At 38.5% G+C, this 23,006-nt stretch overlaps 1 protein-coding gene across 1 annotated transcript; it reads left to right on the forward strand.

Moving 5' to 3' along the window:
• The first annotated feature begins 152 nt into the window (after positions 1-152).
• On the forward strand, positions 153-12,863 carry CRELD2 (cysteine rich with EGF like domains 2). Its single transcript, XM_030256191.4, has 10 exons — positions 153-425; positions 1,427-1,509; positions 2,405-2,515; positions 4,709-4,800; positions 5,811-5,987; positions 7,184-7,282; positions 8,855-8,932; positions 9,690-9,785; positions 10,608-10,748; positions 12,281-12,863. Exons 1-10 carry the CDS (start codon positions 255-257, stop codon positions 12,337-12,339), a joined length of 1,107 nt encoding a protein of 368 aa, XP_030112051.4. The 5' UTR covers positions 153-254; the 3' UTR covers positions 12,340-12,863.
• The last annotated feature ends 10,143 nt before the right edge of the window (positions 12,864-23,006 follow it).

Below are 23,006 nucleotides of genomic sequence, written 5' to 3' on the forward strand. Positions count from 1 at the left end.
CCCCGCCTAGCTAGCTGGGCACGCGGGGGGCTCCCATTGGTCCGGAGCGTGGCGGGCGCTGATTGGACCACGTCCCTTCGCTCCGCCGCCTCGACCAACGAGCGGCCGCGGCCGGTGCGCGCGTGGGGCTGAGGCGGAAATCTGAATGGAGCTCGCGGGCCGGCGGGGCCGGGGCGGGGCCAGCGCGGCCGCCGCTGCTGAGGGGGCTCGGCTGGGGCGGCCCCGCTCCGCGTCCGGGGTCCCGCGCCCTCGCCATGGGGCCCGGCCCCTCTCCGCGCCCGGGCCCCGCGCCGCGCCCGCCTCGCGCGGTCTTGGCCGTGCTGCTCTGTGCCGCCCTGCTGCTGTCGCTGCCTGTGAGCGGCGCCGGCGAGCGGCGGCGCTTGGCGTGCTCCACCTGCCGGGGCATCGTGGACAGGTTCAACCAGGTGGGCCGCGGGGTGCGGTCGGACGGCCCCGGCTGGGTCAGGGGTTCGCGGGGGCTCCCGGCGGGGTCGAGCAGTGCCGTAGGGGCACCGAGCGGCAGCGCCGGCCCCGTGGCGCGGGTCCGACCGGCTGTGCCCAGGGGCCGGGCTGCGGGAAAGCCTCGGCTCGAGCTGCGCTCGGGCGGTGCCCGCCCTGCGATGGAGCCGCGGCGGGGCCCGCTCCGGCAGCGGTCGCGGTGCTGAGGCGGGTGGGTGGCAGAGCTCCTCCATCTTTCACGCCAAAGGTGTTTTGGTGCTTTTTGTGTAAAAAGGCTGTCGCTGTTGGAGTGTGTCCAGCTCCGTGGGAAGTGCTGGTGGAAAGCTTCGTCCCACTTTGCTATCTGTTGCCACTTGCAGCAACCTTACGTGTGGCATAGTAAATTCTGCACCGGCAACGAGGCGCTGCTGCGCCTGGTGCCCGGTGCTTTGTGCTCTCTATTCGCATATCGGCTGCTGCGGCTCGCCAGGTCACTTAGCTGCGGGGTTTTCTGACAGGATTGGTGGCATTGGCTGTGACTGGGGACAGCTGTGCTGATTGCCTGTTGTACGGTGGTGTGCCTGACTTACAACTTGGTGCACACCGGGCTGTTACCAAAACAGAGTGACGTAGAGGTTCTGTCCAAATGATAATAAGTAATAAATTTCCTGAGAACTTGAGGGAGAAGGATGTAAAGTTTCATGCACGCATAGTTTTTGGTGGGTTTTTTTTTTGTAAATCAAGACTGTAACACGGCTTTGTTTATGCATTAGGAAAATTTAATCATGTTATGCTGTAACATACACTTTCTCAGTTTTCCTGTTGTCATTAGCTGTTCCTTTCACTTAGGAATTTGATCAGCAGCTTGAGAGCTCTACTGTGGTTTATGCATGGTGCTTTTCATAATTTCTAGAGAAGTATTTGTTATTGCCCTTAATTTTTGTTAGAAACAAACCCTGTGTAAATTTCTGGTACATTTCATTTGTAGGGTTTAGCAGATACAGCTAAAAAAAACTTTGGTGGTGGAAACACTGCTTGGGAAGAGAAGACGCTGTCAAAGTATGAGTCCAGGTAAGCTGTTTCAGTACTTCTCATTCAGTGAGCTGTATTTTGTGTTCACATTAACTTACATTTTGTGTTCATTTCACTATACCATTGTTTGTTTGGAACTTAAATATTGAAGTTGGCAGCTAAGGTTTTTCTTGTCCAAACCTTAAATTCTTAATGATTATAATGTTACATAACATTGTGATCTAAAGATTATAGTAAAGACTCAAGCACCTTATTATTGCCTCTATTTGCCTTATTTCTGAAAACAACAAAAAATATTTCTGTAGTTAGTCGTAGGTTTTTTTTCTATTTACCAATAAAGTCTTAAAATATTGAATCTAAATAATGGTCAATACCTTATTGCTAGTCATAAAAGGTACAGAGTACTGAAATGCTTGATTTAGAATTAAAGCAGTATCTTCTCCCTAGAGTTGTCACTGTTTCAGTGCCAAAGAGAAGGCAGATTACTGTATGCCTATCTGGTCAACCATGGAGAAAAGTAACCTGATACCTTTCTTTTGCATTTCAAATTCATGTTTTTATCTTAGTTTGAGAACTGAGATGTTACTGTGAGATTCACATGCTTACGTCGAATAAAAATACATTAAATTTATTGTTGAACATTAAAGTACCACACTCCAATTTTCTGGGAAGATAAAAATTTATCAAACCTAGAAATATTGTAAATGCAAGCCAGTCACAGCGTTCTTGTGGTCATTATTGTGGGTTTGGTTTCTTTTTTGACTGAAGTAATTTTTTTTTAATTCTTTGCTCTGATATTTGGTCTGTTTTGAAACTAATTCAAGGCACCCCATAAACTGATGAAATATTCTCACTGAAGTCTGGCTGCTCTGTCGGGTCTTGAGTTGCATTGAACATTTAAACTAAATTTGCCGTTTTCCTTCTCTGCTTGTAGTGAAATTCGTCTTGTAGAGATCATAGAGAACCTGTGTGACAGTAGTAACTTTGAATGTAACAACATGGTAGAAGAACACGAGGAACTTATAGAAAAATGGTGGTTCAAACTGTAAGTATAATTTTCTTGGTGGAGATCTTTGTGTGAATAAATTATCTAAGAGGATGAACTAATAATGTTTCATGTTGTGCCTGAAAAATAGCAGTATGGGCAATTATTCATTGTCTTTCAAGAGTTGTCTTTGGGTGCAGCTGGTTTCAAGCTAACTTTTTGTATCATGTGCTATGTTCTTTTTGATTTTCAATTCCAGCAGTGTTGCACCAAAGCATCTACACTTATTTCTTATACACTGTCTACTTAGTTACTTGTAGGGTGTCAAGGCAAACTAGCATTGGAAAATTTTGAAATTTAATCCCTTATTTGTTTTCCTTTGTCACAAAACTGCAAAAGGCTCTTTGGATCTTGCGGGTTTTTTGTTTGCTTGCTTTTCTCCCTGACACTACGTTTTGTTCTCCTGGCAATCAAAAAAATAATTGGTGCTAATCAGGGTAGAAGTTGGATCTCTTGTGGATGGTAGAGTAGCAGCTGACTTTTCTACCTGCATTTTAAGCTAAACTGGGATTTGTGTTATAGCTAAGCTTTTTGTATACCAGTCATAAATATAATTAGTGCATGGATGGCAGTGTAACGTTTACATTTCTTAATGTTTGGGTTTTTTAGTTCCAAATCACATTTGTTCTAAGTATTTTTCATTAATTTAGACTGTCAGCACTCCTAATTAGCCATTATAATGCTTCATAACTGGAGAGGGCTTTTTGATACTCTACTTTCTTCTAAATGACTATCCTTTTACCTAACTATAGAGGATTCTATATATGGGTAACATGTAGTGAAGGGAATAGAGTAGAATAGCAGAGCAAAAAATAGAATATTTCACTTGCAAGGAACCTAAAATGATCACGTAGTCCCACTGCCTGACTGCTTCAGGGCTGATCAAAAGTTAAAACATGTTGTTAAGGTCATTGTCCCAACACCTCTAAAACACTGATAGGCTTGGGGCCTTCTCTAGGAAACCTGTACCAGTGTTTGATCACCCTCTTGGCAAAGAAATGCTTCCTAATGTCCAGTCTAAACCTCTACTGGTGCAGCTGTGAACCCTTCTCTTGTGTCCTGTCATTAAATACAACAGAGATTGGCACCTCCTTCTCCCCTTTCCCTCCTCAGGAAGCTGCAGAGGCAATGAGGCCACCCCCTCCACCTCCTTCTAGACAAGCACAGAGTCCTTAGGTTCTCCTCATAGCACATGCCTTCCAGAAAGGTAAACTATGCAACCCAAAGTCTTTAATTTGGCTAAGATTTGCAGAAGTGGAAACTAGAAAATTTTGCAATAGTAAACTTCTTAAAATAATCAAAATAATTCACAGAATACATTGTTTTTTGGAAAGTTTCTGTATTTAATAGACCTTTTGAGTGCATGCAATTGATTGTTTGCCTTCCTTTCTTTAACTTGCAGTATCCAAATATCATTCAGTTTCTGTGGTAGTTTCCAAAGACAGTTTCTTTGCCCATGAATACCTTAGGCATTTTTTACAAGTTGTTACATAAAGGGTGGTCAATCACTGGGACAGGTTCCCCACAGTGCCAAGCCTGTCAGAGTTCAGGAATCATCTGGAGGACACTCTTGCTCACATAATTTAGTGTAGGAAGTCCTGAGAGGAGCAGGGAGTGGACTCAACTGGGGCTGTATGCTGATGCTCAAGTAGCACATAACTGACTTCTTAATTTTAAAAATGTCTCCTAAAATAATACTCGATCAATGCTAAAAAAAAAAGGAGAAATTTTAACCCTATCATCAAGTAGCCAATAATTTGAACAAATGTTAACATCTCTTTCAGGCTATCTTCTGTATATTTGAGATAAAGATACAGAAATTATCTATAAGAGAAAGGCATAAGTAAGACTGTCTAAACTGTATATAAAACTTCTCTAAAAGTAAGGTGTTTAAAAAATGGCCTGTGTACACGTATGAAAAAGAATTGATTTTGTTGTTCTTATTTCACTTTTTTCATAAATATAATTTATAAAATTTGAGTACAGCCTGTTAATAGTATTGTATTTTACAAGCCACGTTTTCAAGTTGCAGGACTTCTAGAAATTGATTCCTGAAATCTTCAGAAGAATTAGGTTTCTAATCTGTCATGTGCAATAGGTTTCTCTCCTGTGTTGTGCTGGATCAGTTGTGTGAGCTGGCTTTTAAAGAGTCTTTGTTCCTTTTGTTTGTAAATTAATGTCTTTCATATACAGAAAGAAGAAGTATCCAGATTTGTTTAAATGGTTTTGCATTGAAACAATAGAAGTTTGCTGCCCTGCTGGAACTTACGGACCCGATTGCCTTGGTAATTTTTCTCCTGAAAAATTCAGTAGCAAATACTGGTTTTTTTACCTGTTTGTTTCAGTCTTTACTGTCACAGACAAATACATGATATATGATATTTTGTATGAGACGCAGGCTGCTGTGTAGTATGTACCTGCTTTCTGCCTCGTAGTTGAGTGGCTACCTTGTGAATATCCTGCCTGAATAAAAGTCTTCTGGGCATGTAGTAGTGTACTAAGCTGTCACGGGTACCAACATGTGTAGAAACAATCAATTTGATGCTAATATCCACACCTGACCCATCCTTAAAGACTCTCTGTAACATGAAGTCTGTTGTTTAGATGGCCTTGCAGAATCTGTGTAGACAAGAATCCTTGACCAGTTTCAAGAGTAAAACAACCCAAATGCTGCTGGGGTCTAAATGAAGAAACTTGCCACTGAGGATCAGTTAAAAAGGCAATGAGAAAAATGGGGTAAAAGTAGGTGGGAGGTGAAAGTAAGGTCTTTGCAAAAGTGATGAGGGATATCTGAAGCTGGTAAAATTTAAAAATCTCTAAAACTTTGTATCTTATTAATTTTTACCAATATATTAAGTCGCTAAAATCAATCTCTTAAGTCCCCATTCCCTATATTGATCTAAATGATAGCTGGTAGATTTTTACAAATGTAATATGAGCCTTCTCAGAGATCCAGAAAAAATAAAGATACCAATTTTATTCAGGAAGCTGGAAAGATAAGTACAATTTTGAACCAGGGTGTATATCCAAAATCAAAATGATAACTGAACTTTCCTGGAGATTGTTTTGGATTTCCCTTATACTTGGATATATTCTTAAGCATTGCCTTATTGCAAAACTTTTCATTACTCTTAAGGGTGAAAAAGAGTCTTGGAAATTATATCCTGTTTTAGTGTGACTTTTTAAAAGTAATTTTGTATTTTATTTTCTGTGAAGAGGTAGGGACTTTGTGTGTGAGAGTAGAAAGTTATTTCCTTAAGCATCCAATCTAAAAATATGTTTGGTGCTTTTTTAGCTTGTCATGGTGGATCAGAAAGACCTTGCCATGGAAATGGCCACTGTGATGGTGATGGTACCCGAGGTGGAGATGGCTCATGTAGCTGTAAGAAGGAGTACACAGGACAGTTTTGCTTGGACTGTTCTAGTGGTTACTTCAGTTCCTTGAGAAACGAGACACATTCTGTTTGTACAGGTAATGAAGTCTTAACACATGCTTATATCTTTGTGTTAGTTCCTCAATTTTTGCAAGCAAAACTAGAAACATTTGAAACTAACAAATGTAGGAACAAAACACAGTTTGGTCAGCTTTAAGCATAAAAGACATGTCAGTCACTTTAGTGGAATTCTAAGATTTTGCTAAATCGTCTTTACACATTGCCCTTGGTTTTAAATTTGTTTTTTCTGCTTTAAGAAGAAGAATTAATAAAAATCTTTGCTTCTCTCCTTCCAAAGTGCTGTTAAAATCTTGAGCTGAAATTACTATATACTGGACTGCTTTAAAAGTTAAGTTTTCCTCATGTCTCAGATGAGCTTAAATGGAATAAATGGAAACAGTTAATCTGTACTGCAAACTACTTAGATTCCAGTTAGATATGCCTAAATTTAATTTTGAAACAAAGTCCGGTCATAGGAGTAAAATTTTACATTGATCAGATTTTCAATTCTTCTTAGACCCTTGATGAGATTGTGCAACAGCTACATCCTGACTCTGGGGTCTAATGAGATTGTTTTTAAATAGTCTGTGTTGTTTTGGTTTTTTTTTTTTTTCATCTGATTGTGTTGTAATTCTTCTTTATGATTTGTTTTAGATGACAATATATAACATACAACATACAACATAGGGTATGTTATATAAATATATGTATGTATACAATATGTATATACAGCTGGATTTCTAGTGTAATTCCTTCTGAAGGTCTTCAGAGTTAAATCACTTCACACATTGCTCTCATAGCTAGTTGCTAACATAAGTTGTGTGAGGAGTCATTCAGTAGGGAAGTGCAGAATTTGATGTTTAAACTCATGTCCCAGCCTTGAGGGGCTGAGCTAAGTTTGCCTTCCTGATCTCCTCTTTCCAAATATTTTAGAAATTGGACCTGTCACTTTTAGTCACTAGAATTTCATGGCAGTGTTCTCAGTGGTGCAAATAACTGTAATTGCTAGGTTTGGTTTCCATTGGTATTTTGCAGTTGTTTTGGTGAGATAGCTGCACATTTCTAAATTAAATCTTGATTTTATGGAGGTGGTGTCTTGTGAATGGGAGTTTCAAGCTGCTAAAAAATTATGGCTTCCACTGAATCCTAAATGAAGTTTTCTCTGAGAGTTTGTGTGCCTGAACTTGTCTTGGGATCTCTCAGCAAAACTCAGGTTGAAGTTTTCTCCTCTCAGCCTGTCATGCTGCCTGTAAGACTTGTACTGGTTCAAGTAACAAGGACTGCCAAGATTGTAAAGAAGGCTGGATTAAAAATGAAGATGGAGCTTGTGTGGGTGAGTAATGCTTGGCAAACAGGTTTTGTAGTAACACTGGCTAGTCAGATTAGATGGCATCACTTCCAAGTTTTATTTTATTTTATGGTAATGATCTGTCAGTTTTATTAGTTCTACAATTTTATTAGTCTCTCTCTTCCTAACTTACTTCATTTTGCAGGAAAGCAGTATTTTCTCACCACTGATTGCCTGGTGATGATACTTACCTTTATTATGCTGTTCATTATATGTCGTTTTAGTTTAATGGAACTCATAGAGCAGCAAGTGGGGTGTTTCTTTTTAGACTTGAGTTTTCTTGGTGTTTATTTGAATGCTAAACAATGTCCTGCTCTTGACTTTAAGTTATTATGTCAATTAGTAGAAGATTTGTACAAACTTAACAACATATTTTGTACTAATTGCACATTTACCTCCACATAACTTTGTTGTAAATGCTCAACCCTAATAGAGTTCAAACTCTTCACTAAAAGCAGTACATGCTAACTTTTCCTGTTGTTGGACAGAAATACCAGGAGACATCAAGCTCAATGCTTCCATTAATCTCTTACCTGTTTCTATCTTAGCATTTAAGTTGGTTTACAAGGAGATAAGTGTGAATACAGGAAAAATGTGAATACTAAAAATACTCCCAATGCAGGAATGCACTAGGGGAGAGTAACGCATTCTGTTTTAGTGGTTTAATTTGACCCTTTAAAGACCTCTAACATAATTCCTGGAAATAGTGTCTTAGAAATTATGTGAACACTGCTTCCTTTTCAAAGTGCCAGTGAGAACTGGTTTTGAATTACAGCTCTTGCAATACCTGCTTAGGCAACTACTGAGCACTTCCAGGGAGTTTTTAAGATGCTTTGGTACTGTCTTCTGTACAGCTGAGTTTTTTTCCAGATAATTATTGCCACTAATGAAATATAAATCAATTGAGTAATCAGTAGGAATGATGGGTGCAACAACAGGATGAGAGTGACAGCAACGACAAGAAGAAAGGGACTGAACCTTTCTTTCTTTGAAATTTTTAATGAAATATTGTTGCACCCTTTCCTCAAAATCATAAGGCTTGCATGTTTTAACTCTGCAGTAGAATTGGTTTTCAATCTGAATGGTCCTAATCATAACTTGGTTTGTTTCAATTTGCTTTCTGTAGAATACTAAGAGGTGCATGTGTGTGCAGTAGTATAGTTTTTTAGTCTTATAAAAAGCTCTGTAACTTGGTAATGTAGGAGTACAAGAAAAAATAGTGTTCCAGAACAATAGTGTGTCTGCTTGTTTGTTATTATATTTGCATAAATGAATGACTTCAAAATGGCAGGGATTGCAGATATCCTGGAAGTTTATTTAGTTTGAGCTCTTGAATTTCTGATACATCTCTTATTGTCATCACAAAGCATATGAGGATCAGTTTTGATTTTCTAATACAGGTTTAAGCTGTATTTTACTGTGCTAGTTCTGGGTGTACCATGTTGCATACCTGACCCCAAACTCATTGCAACAACTATTCTCAATAGCATTCAAGTCTTAATCTGTCTATTTAATCATAACTACTATTTTTGTTAACTTGTCACTTTTTATCTTCAGATTTAGATGAATGTGCTACTTCTCCTTGCAAAGATCACCAGTATTGTTTGAATACAGATGGATCTTTCTCATGCAAAGGTTTATTTTCAATCTTCTTGTTGTGTTGTACTGTCTAGAATCCTAAACTAATGCTAGAGGTTATGCTTAGAAAATGCCTGATGGGTATTTGGTACAGTGTAGTCTGATCCTCACTGGGCACAGGGAGAATGAGGCTTTAGACCTATTGTATGAGCAAAATGAGATTTCTGGTTATTTCTCCTCGGCTTTTGTGAGACCCTCTAGCTCTGGGACCTCCAACATAAGGAAGGAATAGACCTGCCTGCGTGGGTCCAGAGGACAGCTGTGAAAATCTTGATCAAGAGGGTCACCTCCCTTATGAGGACAGGCTGAAAGAGCTGGGACTGCCCATTCTGAGCAAGAAAAAGCTCTAGAGCCTTTCAGTACCTAAAGAGACCTACAACAAAGGGGAGAAGGACTTTTTGCAATGGCATGTAGTGGACTAGACAAGGGGAATGGATTCAAGCTGAAATAGATTAGATTAGATATTAGGAAGAAAACCTTTACTATGAGGGTGTTGAGGCACTGGACCTGAGAAGTTATGAATGCCCTGTCCATGGATGTTTTCAAAGACTTGTTGGATGGAACTCTGAGCTACCTGGTCTAGTGAAAGGCATCCAGCCTATGGCAGGGGGGTTGGAGCTAGATTATCTTTGAGGTCAACTTCTAGCCCAAGCCATTCTGTGATTCCTTGTGTGGGTAAGCTGTCTGGCTTTAAGGGTAGTATTTTAAACCCCAGATACACAATTTTTTTGTGCATAAAATATTTTCTCTTTAGCATGTGATGCCAGCTGTGTAGGTTGCACGGGAGAAGGTCCTGGAAAATGTAAGACCTGTGCATCTGGATACGTGAAGGAAGATGAGGCGTGTACAGGTTGGTGGATTTAGCAGTACCTGATAGAATGCTGGTTAGCTCACTCTTGGTTAGCCATGCTGAGGAGCTCATAAGTGCATTCACATTTGTGTGTTTCAGCTTTCGTGCCTATCAAAGTGAACCCAGTCATTCTGATATTAGCTGCAAAGACATTTTCAATAAATTACTTTATATTACTGAGCTGATATGCTTGACAAGACTTAAAGTGAATCACTGGTACAAAAGAACAAGGTATTTTATAGTAGCTTCAGGAAACAGCTACATGAGTCTTTTGTCAGTTACTTACCACTTTGTCAGATCTGTGTTTCTATTCATTTTGTAGCAGAAAGGGAGGCATTGTGATAATCCATCAATGTCCAAATTCAAATTATATTCATTCTTAGTGAATTATAACTTGAAATTAGACTTCTTCTGTGGGAAAGAACAGGACATAAGCATAACCTGAAGTAGCTGTTAACTGTGATGATGTAGTTTTTACAAGCTCTGTTCCCTTTAGCTGTACTTTGATGGCATAAATAGAAAATGACTGTGGGGGAAATGTTCAGTAGGTCAAGACAAATTGCCTAATTGTGACAAACATTACTACTTAATACATTTCTCCATACAGGGACTTGCAAAACATTAAAAATCAACACTACTGAGAGTTATCTGAGCAACTTCGAAACAGTCCAAATCATGAAGAATTAAATCTCTTGCAGCAGCATTCTGCTTCTCAGTGTTTTTCATATTTGAATAGACTTTTGTTTATATGACTGAACACAAATAAGGTTTATAACAAAATAACAGCAGTGGACTCTTTCTTTTTCCCTGTGCTATCTCTAGATGTAGATGAATGTAACCTTCCTGAAAAGGTCTGCATGAAAGAGAATCAAGACTGTGTTAATACGTCAGGTAGTTACAAGTGTGTATGTTCAGAAGGGTTTGAAGATAAGGATGGAACATGTGTTCAAACTGTAAAACCAGGTAAGTAGCTTTTCAGGGACAATAAAAAAATATGCTGTATCAACAACTTGGAGTTTTATGCAAGTCTAGGGGTCTAGTTACTTGTAAATCCCTCTATATTATTTCTCATCTTCACACAGCTATGGTCTGTATCAATAGTTTATAGTGTAGGCTACACTCTGATGTGTGTTTTTTGCCTAAAGATAGTTTATGTTTTTAAACATTCTGTTCTTGTGTTGCTACATTTTTGCTTAAGTCAAGGTTGTGTTTTTAAGTCACTTAAGGGTCTGGCTTTTTTACGTAAAATGAGCTAGCAAATTTCTGCTGTTACAAAAATGAGCTTGTCCTCCCCACTTCTTTTCTTTGTCATTGATTGTAGTGACATAAGGGTTTGTCTGATTGCATGCAATCTTCAACTCATTGAAATCTCCAAAAATTACAAATTGAAAACAGAATTACAAATTCTATTTGCTGGATAAAAAAGCTGAATGTGTTTATTTTGTGATCATGTGAGTGCCAGGGCTGGCATTAAGATGAAAATGGGGAAGATCTGTCAGTCATAGGGAACTGTTTAGCTTCACTTAAATTATAACTTTAGTAAAAAAAATTCAACTGTCATTCTTTTCTAGGATGTATTGACCCATATGGACAGAAGTACATTCATTAAATGCTCTGTTACTCCATTTAGGCCTCTTTAACAATTCCAAAGAGAAAGATGGGATTATTTTGCAATAACAGCTGTAGGAGAATACATGAGAGACGCTCAATTTCATACTTTTTCTTTCTACTTCTTAGCTTGTTTGGGTGGACTTTTTTGTCCTCCCATTTCCATCTCCAAAACTGATTTTTCATCTTGTACTAAAACATTGTAATGGTGGATATTGTGTTGCTCAAGGCCACTCAGTTCATTCATTTTACTCTCAGTACTCACTGTTGTTAGTTCTATAGAACCAGTTACATACTTCTCTGATACAGATATGCAGGGTATCAGATACTACCTTTGTTAATGTGGCCTGACATTTTGAGACTAAAGGTAAAATAAAAGGTTGACAAATTGGCTCAGGTTTTTTTTGTTTAGATAATGCTTTTTCCAATATAATAAAATTGCTCTGCTTTTCTACAAGTTGTTTTAACAGCTGAACTGAGAAATTTGTACTATAAAAACAATTCTGAGTAAGAGTTGCCCTACTTTTTCAAATACTGAAACTACTACTGACAGGATGTGTGGAAGGGAGGAAATTCACTGTGAATAGCTGAAGATAAAAGCCTAGAACAGAAGTGCCTGTGCTGATTTTTTTTTCCTTCCACTAATACTATAATGCCAATTTATTTGAAAAGTTTTGTTTGCACGTAGTAAATGAATACAAGCTTAGGTAAGAGAATGGTGCACATAAGTGTAATATATGGCTTAATTGCTTTTCTGGTCTTGATAAATATGTTAATTTGGGTTTCTCTTTTAAAGAATCCTAATTTCAAAAATCATAGTTATAATTAATTATATATATATAATTGATAATAGATTTGTATTCTAATTGCGCTATTTAACTTCACAGGAGAGGAAGTAGAGAGTGAAACAACTGAGCCTTCACATACTGAACATGTTGACTTATGATCTGCATTCAGAACCAAAAGACATTCCTATCTAAAGTTTTAAATTATTGGACTAAGCCTCTGCTAGCTGACATACTGTGGAAGTGGTATGAAATATGCAGGTTGCCATTAAGACTTTTTTTTAAATGGTGTTAACCTGCTCTTTAAGCTGCATTTCTTTATTCTTAAATCCCACTTTTTATATAATTCTTCAAAAACAACAGTCTAGATGGGTTAGTATAAAATATGAATGAACATAACACTGTACCCAGCAACTGTCAACAACTTGCAGGCTTCTCATTCTAGTGCCTCCTGAAAACTGTTTTCTCCTGGAAGAATTTAGTTGCACTTCATAATTCAAGGAAAATTAAGACTGAAGTTTGTTGTTTCTAATCATGAAAAATATTTCTGTAATTGAAAAATACAGCTTTTGGAAATTGTCAAAGGGAGTCTCTCGGGGGGGGGGGGGGGGGGAGGGAAGCACTGTTCCCTTAAACAAAATAGAATGCCTAATATTCCGTTCAATAAAAGTGTATTTTGTTGGAATGTACCTTAAAATTTTTAAGATGCTAATACCTTGATGTGTTGTCATGCCTATTTTTCTTTTAAGTCAGTGAAAAAACTACAAGAACAACCCAAAGAACCCTCAAAAACCAAAACCCCAGAACCTTGTAAACTGTATTTTGCTTCAGCACTGAATTCTAGCACTCAATTGTATTGGAATATGCATGAAATAAAAACCCCAACAACATCCTCTCTCTCACACACACTTTCTTCTAAAGGAAGAATTGTGTCAACTTAACTTTTCAAAGGCAGGTACACAGGTGTCTCTGACAGATACTTACATTAACTATGTAAACTAGTTTAGAAGGTGATGAAAAGTAGGTTTAACAGCTAACACATGCCTGCAATGGCTCATAGTTATTATGTGAGTGCTCTCTAGAATTGATGAATACATGACTTTCACTATAGTCTACTGCTGTGTGTAATAGCTTCCTGTCTACTGCAGAGCAAGCATACTACAATCAATTTTTCAACTTGTATCTTGTGCCATTTCAGAGGGAAATGCTTATAAGCATAGCATAAATACAACTTCCTATGTGTTGTCTCTAAGCTTAAAGGCAAGTATGAGAGCTAAAATGGATATATCCTGGAAACTGTCACAGCTGTAAATAAGATAAGGACCATCTACGTACAGTCTGGTGGAAGTGAGTAAAGTTTAGAATACATTGTGATGCTGGATACAAGGGGTAGTAGAATACAGCTAAGAAGAGCACAGTTCAGGCTTAACTATGAAGTTTCAAACAGTACTCTGAGGTCAGGGTACGCAAAAAGGGTCAATCAGAATAGGATTGACCTATTCTGTTGAACAGTAAAGATCAGACATGTTCTATATACTTCTGAAGACTTTTGTTCAAGCTAAGTCACAGTTCAGTTTATGAACAGTGCATGGAGGATTTGTATGTGTGAGAGATACCTAGGTGACTATTGTACAAAATGTCATTCTGTTGAATTCCTATGTTAAAAGCTGTCTAAGTTGATCTTGTGCATGGTAGTTTAAATACCTAGTGGTGTTAAGGTATCTGTGACAGTTTTCTTTAACTGTTGTGTCTAGATGTTCCTTAATTTGCCAGTCAGAATATGAAATCTTCAGTGCTTTCTCAGTTGTAATTGTCAAAGATGGGCCTATTTGCCACAAAATCTTGCAAGTTGGAGGGTAGGCGTTGCATTTGATGAGTACTAAATCAAAGGGAGGAAAAAGTAGGCAGTTTGGGAAGCACATGGAATACAACTCAGGGATCTTTAGGGTTTTTTAGTACAGGTGGAGCCAGTTACAGTAGTGTTAGTCCCTAAGGATCCTTCAGGAGCGTAGCTTCTCTGTGTTACTCACATTTAACTCCCAGGTATTGCAGGTTGTGGTATGAATGGTTGTTAATATAACAGGAAATGTTGGTGCTGTTTAGAAACTACCATCAATTCACACTCAAGAGAATTGTCTGTGGAGTACAAACTCTTCTATTAATGTTCCAAGCCTGAAATAATGCTTCCCTATGAAAAAGAACTTGCTACTCTTAAGTTCCTTTCAACCTGGGACTCTGGGGGTCACCTGATGAGGTTCTTAACTACATTGTGGAAGCATTTGTTTCCCATCTGCCAAAACGTTGGACAGAAAGCCTTAACTGAATTGTCTTATTGTCTTAGTTAAGCTCAACTCTGAGATTAACTTGTAAAAACCAAGAATTTCAAGAATTTGTTTTTCTATGGTGACAAAGAGGAGAAACTCTTCCTCACCTGACCTGGTAAAGTAATGAGTAGTCTGATACAACCAGACTGTTTTTCAGTTCTGGAGAAAAATGCTTTCAGCTTTCCATTACCAGAGTAGAACCATTAATCAGAATGTTGTTCCCTATAAAACATACAGATGTTGTACCTGGGTATTTAGGAGTCACTAATATTCTATTCTCCTCAATTCTCCGATTCTCATGTCACCAAATAGAGGCACATATTGCTCTGCTTTAAATTATTGTGGAGTCCAGAAAGGTGAATTCAAATATTTAGAGCTTTCACTGAAGGAATATTGGCCGTGGTATGTATGTGATAAACATTTAGTACTATGCTGCTGTCTTCTGCCCTCTTGATGCTGAATTTTTAAAGAGTTAGTTGCCTTGTTTTATTCTGTGTTCTCCTTTTACTTCTTCAGACTGTAATTACTGCTCCATTTTAGAAGGTGAAACAAAAAATTGTTTTGACTGAACTTAATCTTTTCTCCCCCCTCTGCCTCTAATAGAGTGGGGATTGGATTCTGAGTCATCTTGGGTTTTGCCCTTTATAACCAGAATGGAGTAGGATTTGAACTGATTAGCAGAAACTGACAATGAAGGTAAAGTGCATTTTGTTAACCAAGCCAGTCCAGACTGTCAGTATTTTCTACTGTATATGATAATATTCTGGTGCTAAAAGAAAGCGAGCTGTTCCCACTAAATTTTTCATGTAAATTTTCGTGTTGTAAGGATGTCTGGTTATGTGGTACAAGAGTTTGTACTTAGGGTTGTCTGGATGAACAGGTCCTATGTCCAACAATGCAAATATGTTGGTAAATACTTCAGAAGTGGTCTGAGATACCCAACAAATGAGATTTGTGCCTCAGTGAAGTGTTGGTTACTGGCAGGTTGGTTGGTGAAGTGGTAGGTACTTCTGTAATAAGTACCAAGGTGAACTTTTAGACCCACACTTATGATTTCTTTTGTAAACTTCAAACCAAACTGGAAGCAGCACCCCTTTTCCTAGACTGTTTTGCTACTACTTTGGGGTTTCTTGACCTAAAACTAAGTGGTTTTTTGCCATAGTATATATGGCAATACTTTTTTTGAGTACTATAGAATAGTACTCAATAATGTATCTAGGCACTTAAAAGGACAAGATTTTTTTGTGTGCGATAGCTGGACTCCATGGAAAGTCCAGAAACACTTTCCAGGAGCAAGCAAACTTAGAGACCTTCATGTTTCAATTAAGGCTCTAAATAAGACCAGGAAAGCAGTCTCAAGTATGCAGCAGCAATACGACAATCCTGCAGTGCCTAAAATTAGAAGTCAAGGTATGTGCTGAAATGTTTTCAGCTAAACATTGGCACATAATACTGAATATTTTCTTTGATGTGAATTCCCAACATGTCTGTAATAGACACTGGGTTATTTTCAAAATGTGATTCTATCCATTCCTAAATAGGGCAAATGAATTCTCTTTTGCAGAACACCTTCATGACTTAGGTAATTCAGGAAGTTCGCAATCACATGAAAGGGTTCAAATCATAATCTTCTTTCTCAGGAAAGGTGCCAAAGTCTGTAAGTTATATACAAGATCAAGACACAGATGACTGTAAAATATATGGGATATGCTATATAAACAGGACTTTTTTTCTTTTTATGGATGATGAGGACTGATCATACATCATCCTAACACGTATGGGAGAGGTACTACTCAGGCAGTTGTCAGCTGAAGAGTCAAACAATGACATTTGCAAGTTGCAAAAACACCAAGAATTGTGAAAATCACCAAATCACACTTACAGCATAAAGCTCTCGGTGTATGTGGCACTATGTGGATATATTGAGACAATTCTCCTGCCCTTCAGGTTACTGTCAGACCATTTGTAATACTGCACCAAGTTTGTCTTAACAAGTGACTAACTGAAAAAAAATGTGTTGAGAGAAAAATAAACAACAAAACCCCCAGCAACAAAATAGAAACTTTTAAAAAATCCAAGAAGTTCTGGATCATATTTAGCAATAATATAAAGGACAGTTGTCCATAATGGTCCTAGCTGACCTCCTGATACCCGTCCCTGCCCTCTGTCAGACTGCTATGGATTGTTGCCTAAGATTGTATTTTATTTGTTCTGAAAGGAATCTTCTGAGGTTGTTCAAAGCAACTGCCTGTTTGTTTTTTTTTTTTAACCTGCCTTTCATCAAAATGGAATTTTTCTCATCCCTTTCAGCAGCTTCACACCTTTTCTAATTTAATGGTTTCATTTGCTGCAGACATGCCTATAGCAGCCCTTAATACTCTTCAAATCCCTTTCCGGTTCTTCTCCAAGCTGGCTTTGGCTATCTTGATTCCATTCCTTCATGCTAGGGCAGTGGCTCTGTATTCTTTCTGGGTCACTTGCCACTATTTCCACCTTGTGTGTTCCTTTTTATGGCTTTCGTCAGGAGCTCCTTGTTCATTCTTGTCAGCTCCCTGCCACCTTTGCTTAATTTCCCACACATCAGGATTGGAGAAAGTGATCACTGAAAATCAACCAACTGCCTTGGACTTTCTTCTCATGCTGATGCCTGAACTGCCCAGGTCTACCATTCTGATATAAAGGGTTATGATCCTGCGATTCCTTTGAAGGCAAAATAGTACTTGGTTACATTTCTTGATTTACTGCTGAGGTAAAAATATTGTCTCTCTGCTTTATGGTGCTTTTTTGTTGAATCCAACCTTTCTTATTCAGTCTTAGTCGGTGGGGTGGCTGTAGGCTCTTTGAGACTAAGGGTCATCTTTTTTATGTTAGAGACATGCCCTAATCCTCACTTGTTCCCCAGTTTGCATCACAGCATTTGCTGTGTAGGATTCACATCGAACACTGCATCCACTAGTGCAGAAACTGCATGAGAGTAGCTGGAGTTCTGCAGCTAGAACAACGTCTGAATTCTGTATGCACAGTTCGCAGTAAATCCAAGAGAGAAGAAAAAAAGAAAACAGTTGGATCTTTAAATACTTACTGGGGCTGTTATGTCAGTGTTTTTAAGCATATTGAGAAATTGTGATGTCCGTGTAGTGTATCATTTTGGTAGATTATGTATTCAGTAACTTCATACATCTTTCTGTATCTCTGGGGGAGTTTTGATAGATATCATACTTGGACTAGGCAAATTTATCTTCCTTGAGGAAAAAATAAGAAGCTCTTTAAATGAAATCAGTTCTGGTTCACACTGATTTTTGGAGTGGCTTCTAGGAATTTGGTCCAGATACTGGTCATTCTTGCCCATTCTGTGTACCTGTAAGAAATTCTCTGTAATTAAAAACCAAACAAACATTGATTTTTTTTTTTTTTTTAGTATTTCTTAGTTTAAAAAAAAGTTTGATTTATTTTCGGTTTTTAATGAGATGGAAGAAGAATTAATACATACTTTAAGAAATGAAGTGTCCTACTTATTTGGGTTTTTTTTGTTTTGTTTTGTTGGGTTTTTTGTTCTTGGGGGTTTTTGTTATGTCTTGGCTTGATTTTTTTTTTTCTTCATAGATAAAAATGCCTGCCCAAAAAAAGAGATATGTGAATAAATTAGTTAGTGTTCTAACAAGCGAGACCTTGTGGGTCATCTTGTTCTTCTGTTGCCAATGTGGAATTATTCTCTCAGTGCCATTTGGAAATGCAGTATCTAATTTAAAAATTGCCGAGGTAATATATTTTCCATCATTCCACATTATTTTATCTATCAAAATATATTATAATTTCATAGTAATTATTTTTAATGACTAGCACAATAAGCAAGAACTCTCCCATGTGCAGCTGTAATATGCCTCATTTGTTTGAGGTAATGCACAGACACAAAAAGATAGTCCTGTATAAGAGCTTTGCTTTGCAAAAGATGGAAGAGGAACCTGTTCAGGGAACTGAGACTCATCTTTGACCTTTAGCATAAAATATATATTTTTAGTTGACTTTCAAATTTTTTTTCTTTTTGTTTTTGTGTGTTTGGTTTTTTGTTTGTTTGTTTCTGGAACAACCAGTGTCACATTTTCAAGCGCTAAAACAACGAAGACCAGAAACTGCCACTAGAAGGGGATGATGTGGCGTCCACCTACAGTGGCAATCTCTTGGAGCTCTTTAATAATGGGGCCAAGAGTTTGGACTGAAGCAGCAGCTTCTTAGTATTTAGGTTAAGAAATAAGGAATTACCTCTACTCCCTTTTTTCATTTACTCATCTATACATAGGAATGCTTATGTTTATAAATAATCACTTTTGTAGGTAGGCATATGTAGACCTGTGTGCCATAGATAAACAACTGCCAGTTGAAGTGCTTAATAACTTTTAACATTTTTTTCATTATGCATCATAAGATATGCAGTGATTAAAATAAATTCTTCCTACCTCTTGTTAACTTTTGCAGCAAGAAATTTTATTGCAGTGTGAACTGTAGAAGCTGGATAAACTCTTCCCATAAATTTGCAAGGGAGAAAAGATGAGTCATTAAGACACAACAAGCTGTTGTGTCTTTTAGGACATAATTCTCTTATCAATTCATTGCACACTGTTCATGTCCAAAACAAACAGAGTGTCCCTAGAATAAGTTTTGTTTTAGGCTAAAGCTCTTCACACAGATGGTGCTTTACAGGCTATTTGACAGGACAGTCATTCTGATGGGACAGCTCTGGAATTCCAGTTGTTTGGGAAAGAGAGCTCTGTGGCCTGTGGTTCAATATTGCTTCAGGCATTCCCTTTGTAGGTGATAAATGCTACAGCACAGCTGTTTGCCTCATGCAGAGATGCGCAGCTGTGCTACTCAGGAAAAGGAGTTCCTCTCCTGCCATGCCGTTTCAGTGCATTATGCTGCAGATTTTCACAGCTTCAGTGTTAAGCCAGCAGAGGGTAGTGTTACGCTTCCAAGAATAGGTTACATGGGATGCCTCAGGTTACTGCCTCAGAGTTACTGTACTGAGGGGAGGGGCTGAAAATGTGAGTGCTTAATTACATGGGCCTCATGGTACTTAAGTAAAAGTGTTGAATAGACCACATACTTTGTTGAATAAACCTACACTGCTGTTTTTCCAAAAGCACGGCAAACCAAGATCTTGTGCGTATAGTACAATCTTAAAAACAGGGAAATTCAGGCTTGAAGGTACTCCAGGTTGTTTCTCATCCAAACAGGTGGTGAGGCAGGGTTGCTGTGAGAGCTGAGTAGTTGCCTTACCCACTTTTGAAAACCCATAAGGATGCAGACTGCCTGTCCTCTTTTGGCAGCTGCTCTCACAGGCCAAATGTTCATTTGTGTGCTCAGATTGAACCTGCTGCGTTCCAACTTACACCTGCTGTGCCTCACCCTCTTGCCGTGCACTGCTGTGAATCCTCGATCTAGTGGCTCTACTCCTTCTAATGCATCCCAGAAGGCTGCTGGCCATCTCTGCTGCCAGGGCACTGCTGGCTCACATTCATCTCACTGCCCACTGGACCCCCAGGCTTTTGTACACAGAGTTGTTCTCCAGCTCTCAGTCCCCAGATGGTGTCACTGCAAGAGGATCTTCCTTCCAAAGGGCAGCAATTCGGGCTTGTCATTTTTAAGTTTCATAAGGCAACTTCCAAGAGAATAGACTGTCAGTCCATTCCTCCATCTTAGCTAGATCCCATTTTTCTATTAAGTCTTATATTTACATTCCATTTTCATTCAAATCAACAGTTCTAGAATCATGTAGGAAGCTTAAAAGTTTGTAGGCTTGTGGATTACAGATTTGTATACAATGTTGCTACAAGTTAAACTACAAAATTAGATAATGGATTTCTAGTCTATTCAGCAAATAACAGAGGAACAGAGTTTTATTTTTTCTTTGAAAAATAATACGTCAAGAAGAAAAATAGTCTTTCATATGTAACTTACATATCTCTGGTGTGATATGATAGTCAAGCTACAAGGCACAAAAGCACATTTAACTTGACAGAGTGATGAAAACCTTACTATAAGTATTACTTTTATTTTCAAAGGCTCATAATCTTTCTCTAAAAATCAAATATATTTATGTCATTACTCATGTGTAGAAACAAAGATTATTAAAGCACAACTGTTGCTCCATCATTGTTTTTCGGTCTTCTCCTCTGCCAGTCAACTATATCACCAGTTACTCCTGCTGTCTATGGCTGTGTTTTCTGCAGATCACAAGCATGGCAATGAGGTGGCAAGAAACACCTGGGACCTTTTCAGAATTTTTGTTGGTGCATCTGGAACTCCCAGGATTGTCAGAGCACTGAGACTAATGGAACCCCTTTTATGACCAATCTGCAACCTGGCACCACATGAGCCAGATGACTTGATGAGAGCTGGTGACTCATTAGGGGCAGTATAGCAGTATTTTGTACAAGACCCTTCACCGCACGCTATGGTCAATTAAATTCTAACTATTTCTTCCCCAAATCTCGTGGAAATGTACAGGGTCAGCAAAAATGTATGGTTTTGTGAAGGTCACAGTCTAGTGTACTTCTCCTTTCATTTCATTTTTTATGATTTCGTGGTTGGAAAAAGTAAGAGATTAACAAAGAGGAAATTAGGTGTTGGAATATGTATAGACCAGACAGTTACCATTCTTGTCACCTGAAGAAAGGGGAGGTTAGTCTTCTGCTACTTGTTTCACTTTAAAGTTATGAATAATCTCAGTCTGTAACTGATGGATTTAAATTTTAATAGGAAAAGGTTCAGCATCAGCCTGGAGGGTTCAAGGTACTGCAGAGAGAGAGAGGCCTGCATATGGCTGAAATGTTTCCATCTAAGGCAAGGGTCAACAGCATAAAGTGACAGAAGTGGAGGAGAGGTCATCCCTTCAGATGCAGTATTTTTTAGCTGCCACTAAGCTCTTTCAAGTGCCCTTAGCCTCTAGTTGGGGAAAAAAATGTAGTCTGGCACACTGCACTTGAAAAGATGCTGACCCCTGTTCTACATCTCACACTTCCATGGGAAACATCCATGCTTGTTGAATTTAGCTGTATCAGAGCGTGTGTTTCAAATCCTGTAAACTTATGTGTCCATTAACAGCAATTTAAAAACCTGCCAGCTTTCATAGAGTTCTATAAACAAGAATATGTAGTACTTCTGAAGAGTTATCTGCTATTACTCTGAAAATAGTCTGATATTTACCAGGGAAAGCATCACCAGTGGATGCACATGCTCCATATTGGCTTGTATTCTGTATTGTAATAATATTTGGACTTCCCTCAATGTGAAGTAAGAACACAGTGTTTATATGAGTTAGAAGCATAGTACTGGAAAGAAGCAGCTATATGAGTTAATGTTCTTTGAATAGCAGTTGAATAAACTTTCATGGGAAATTTGTTTATTTCTGAACTTAAAAATGGCTCCAGGAAATACTCATGTTGTGACAAAAGGTTTCACTGTTCTTTGGAATAGACAGGGATTTTATCACAAAGATCATGGGCTTCTGAGTTTGACAGTAAAAGAATGGACAGGCAACAATTTTTGAGTTCTTGTATTTACAAAGATAAAGAAGGAGGAGAAAAGTCATAATTCTGCAAACTAAGCATGATAGCTGTATTTAGGGTTCCAGGAAAGCCTTAAACCCCTTACAATTCCTAGTAGCAGGTTGAAGGAAGAGATTATGGGAATTTGTTAAAATAAGAAGTTGTGGGAAACAGTCACTGGTGAGTTTTGTCATTGCTAATACCACTTCTTTTAATCCTGCCATCCTCTATGAATAAGCAGCAAGCAGATTTTTACCAAATCATCCAAACTAGGTGAGCTTCAACAATTCTTTTTTTTTTTTTTTTTAACTCAATAGGACTATAGGAAAAAATAGATGTGATGACATGTAGAACAAAATATAGAACCTTCTGAAAACCAGGATAGTCCAGAATACATGGTAAAGGTGACACCTGTGAAATGGAATGAACAGACCCCTGCCACTAAAGTCCTTCCAGTAGCACACTGACATTTTACTTTATTTCTTCCATAGGAAGAGCTGCGGAACATGTCTCCAAAGCTTTTTGACTTACACCTGGCAGCAAGGACAGATGCCTGATGAATTGACATGTGTGTAATGGCAGCACACCGAGGTGTCAGTCAGTTGCATCCTACAAAATTTCAACAAAGATTGCTCTGAGTTTTTCCAGGTCCACCTTTGAAGTATCTTTTTTAAAGCGTAGGATGTTCAGATAACATGTCCATAAACAAATCCATGGTGGAGTGCAGGCAAGGATGAAATTCCTGACTTCTAGATCTAGCCTTCCTGTAAATTATTTGTGTGATTTCTGGATAATTTTCTTCATTTAGCTTTATCCTTTGGGCAGGCCTGTACTTGATAAACTGTCCTGGGCAGTGTTATCCCAGTGTCAGGTAGGAGAGCACATCTCTTAATGCAGAGGGTGGAATGTCTCTGGTGCCTCTCATTGAATTGGATGGCCAGACTCAGGAATTAAAAGCAT

Source organism: Taeniopygia guttata, chromosome 1A (genome assembly GCF_048771995.1).
Source record: "Taeniopygia guttata chromosome 1A, bTaeGut7.mat, whole genome shotgun sequence".
Lineage (NCBI taxonomy): Eukaryota > Metazoa > Chordata > Aves > Passeriformes > Estrildidae > Taeniopygia > Taeniopygia guttata.

Bases quoted from the DNA above. Each gene is read 5' to 3' on its own strand.
- CRELD2 (XM_030256191.4), top strand. From the start codon at position 255: ATGGGGCCCGGCCCCTCTCCGCGCCCGGGCCCCGCGCCGCGCCCGCCT. The intron at 2,516-4,708 runs GTAAGTATAATT...TTTCATATACAG, and splicing joins GAAAAATGGTGGTTCAAACT to AAAGAAGAAGTATCCAGATT. The intron at 4,801-5,810 runs GTAATTTTTCTC...GTGCTTTTTTAG, and splicing joins TTACGGACCCGATTGCCTTG to CTTGTCATGGTGGATCAGAA.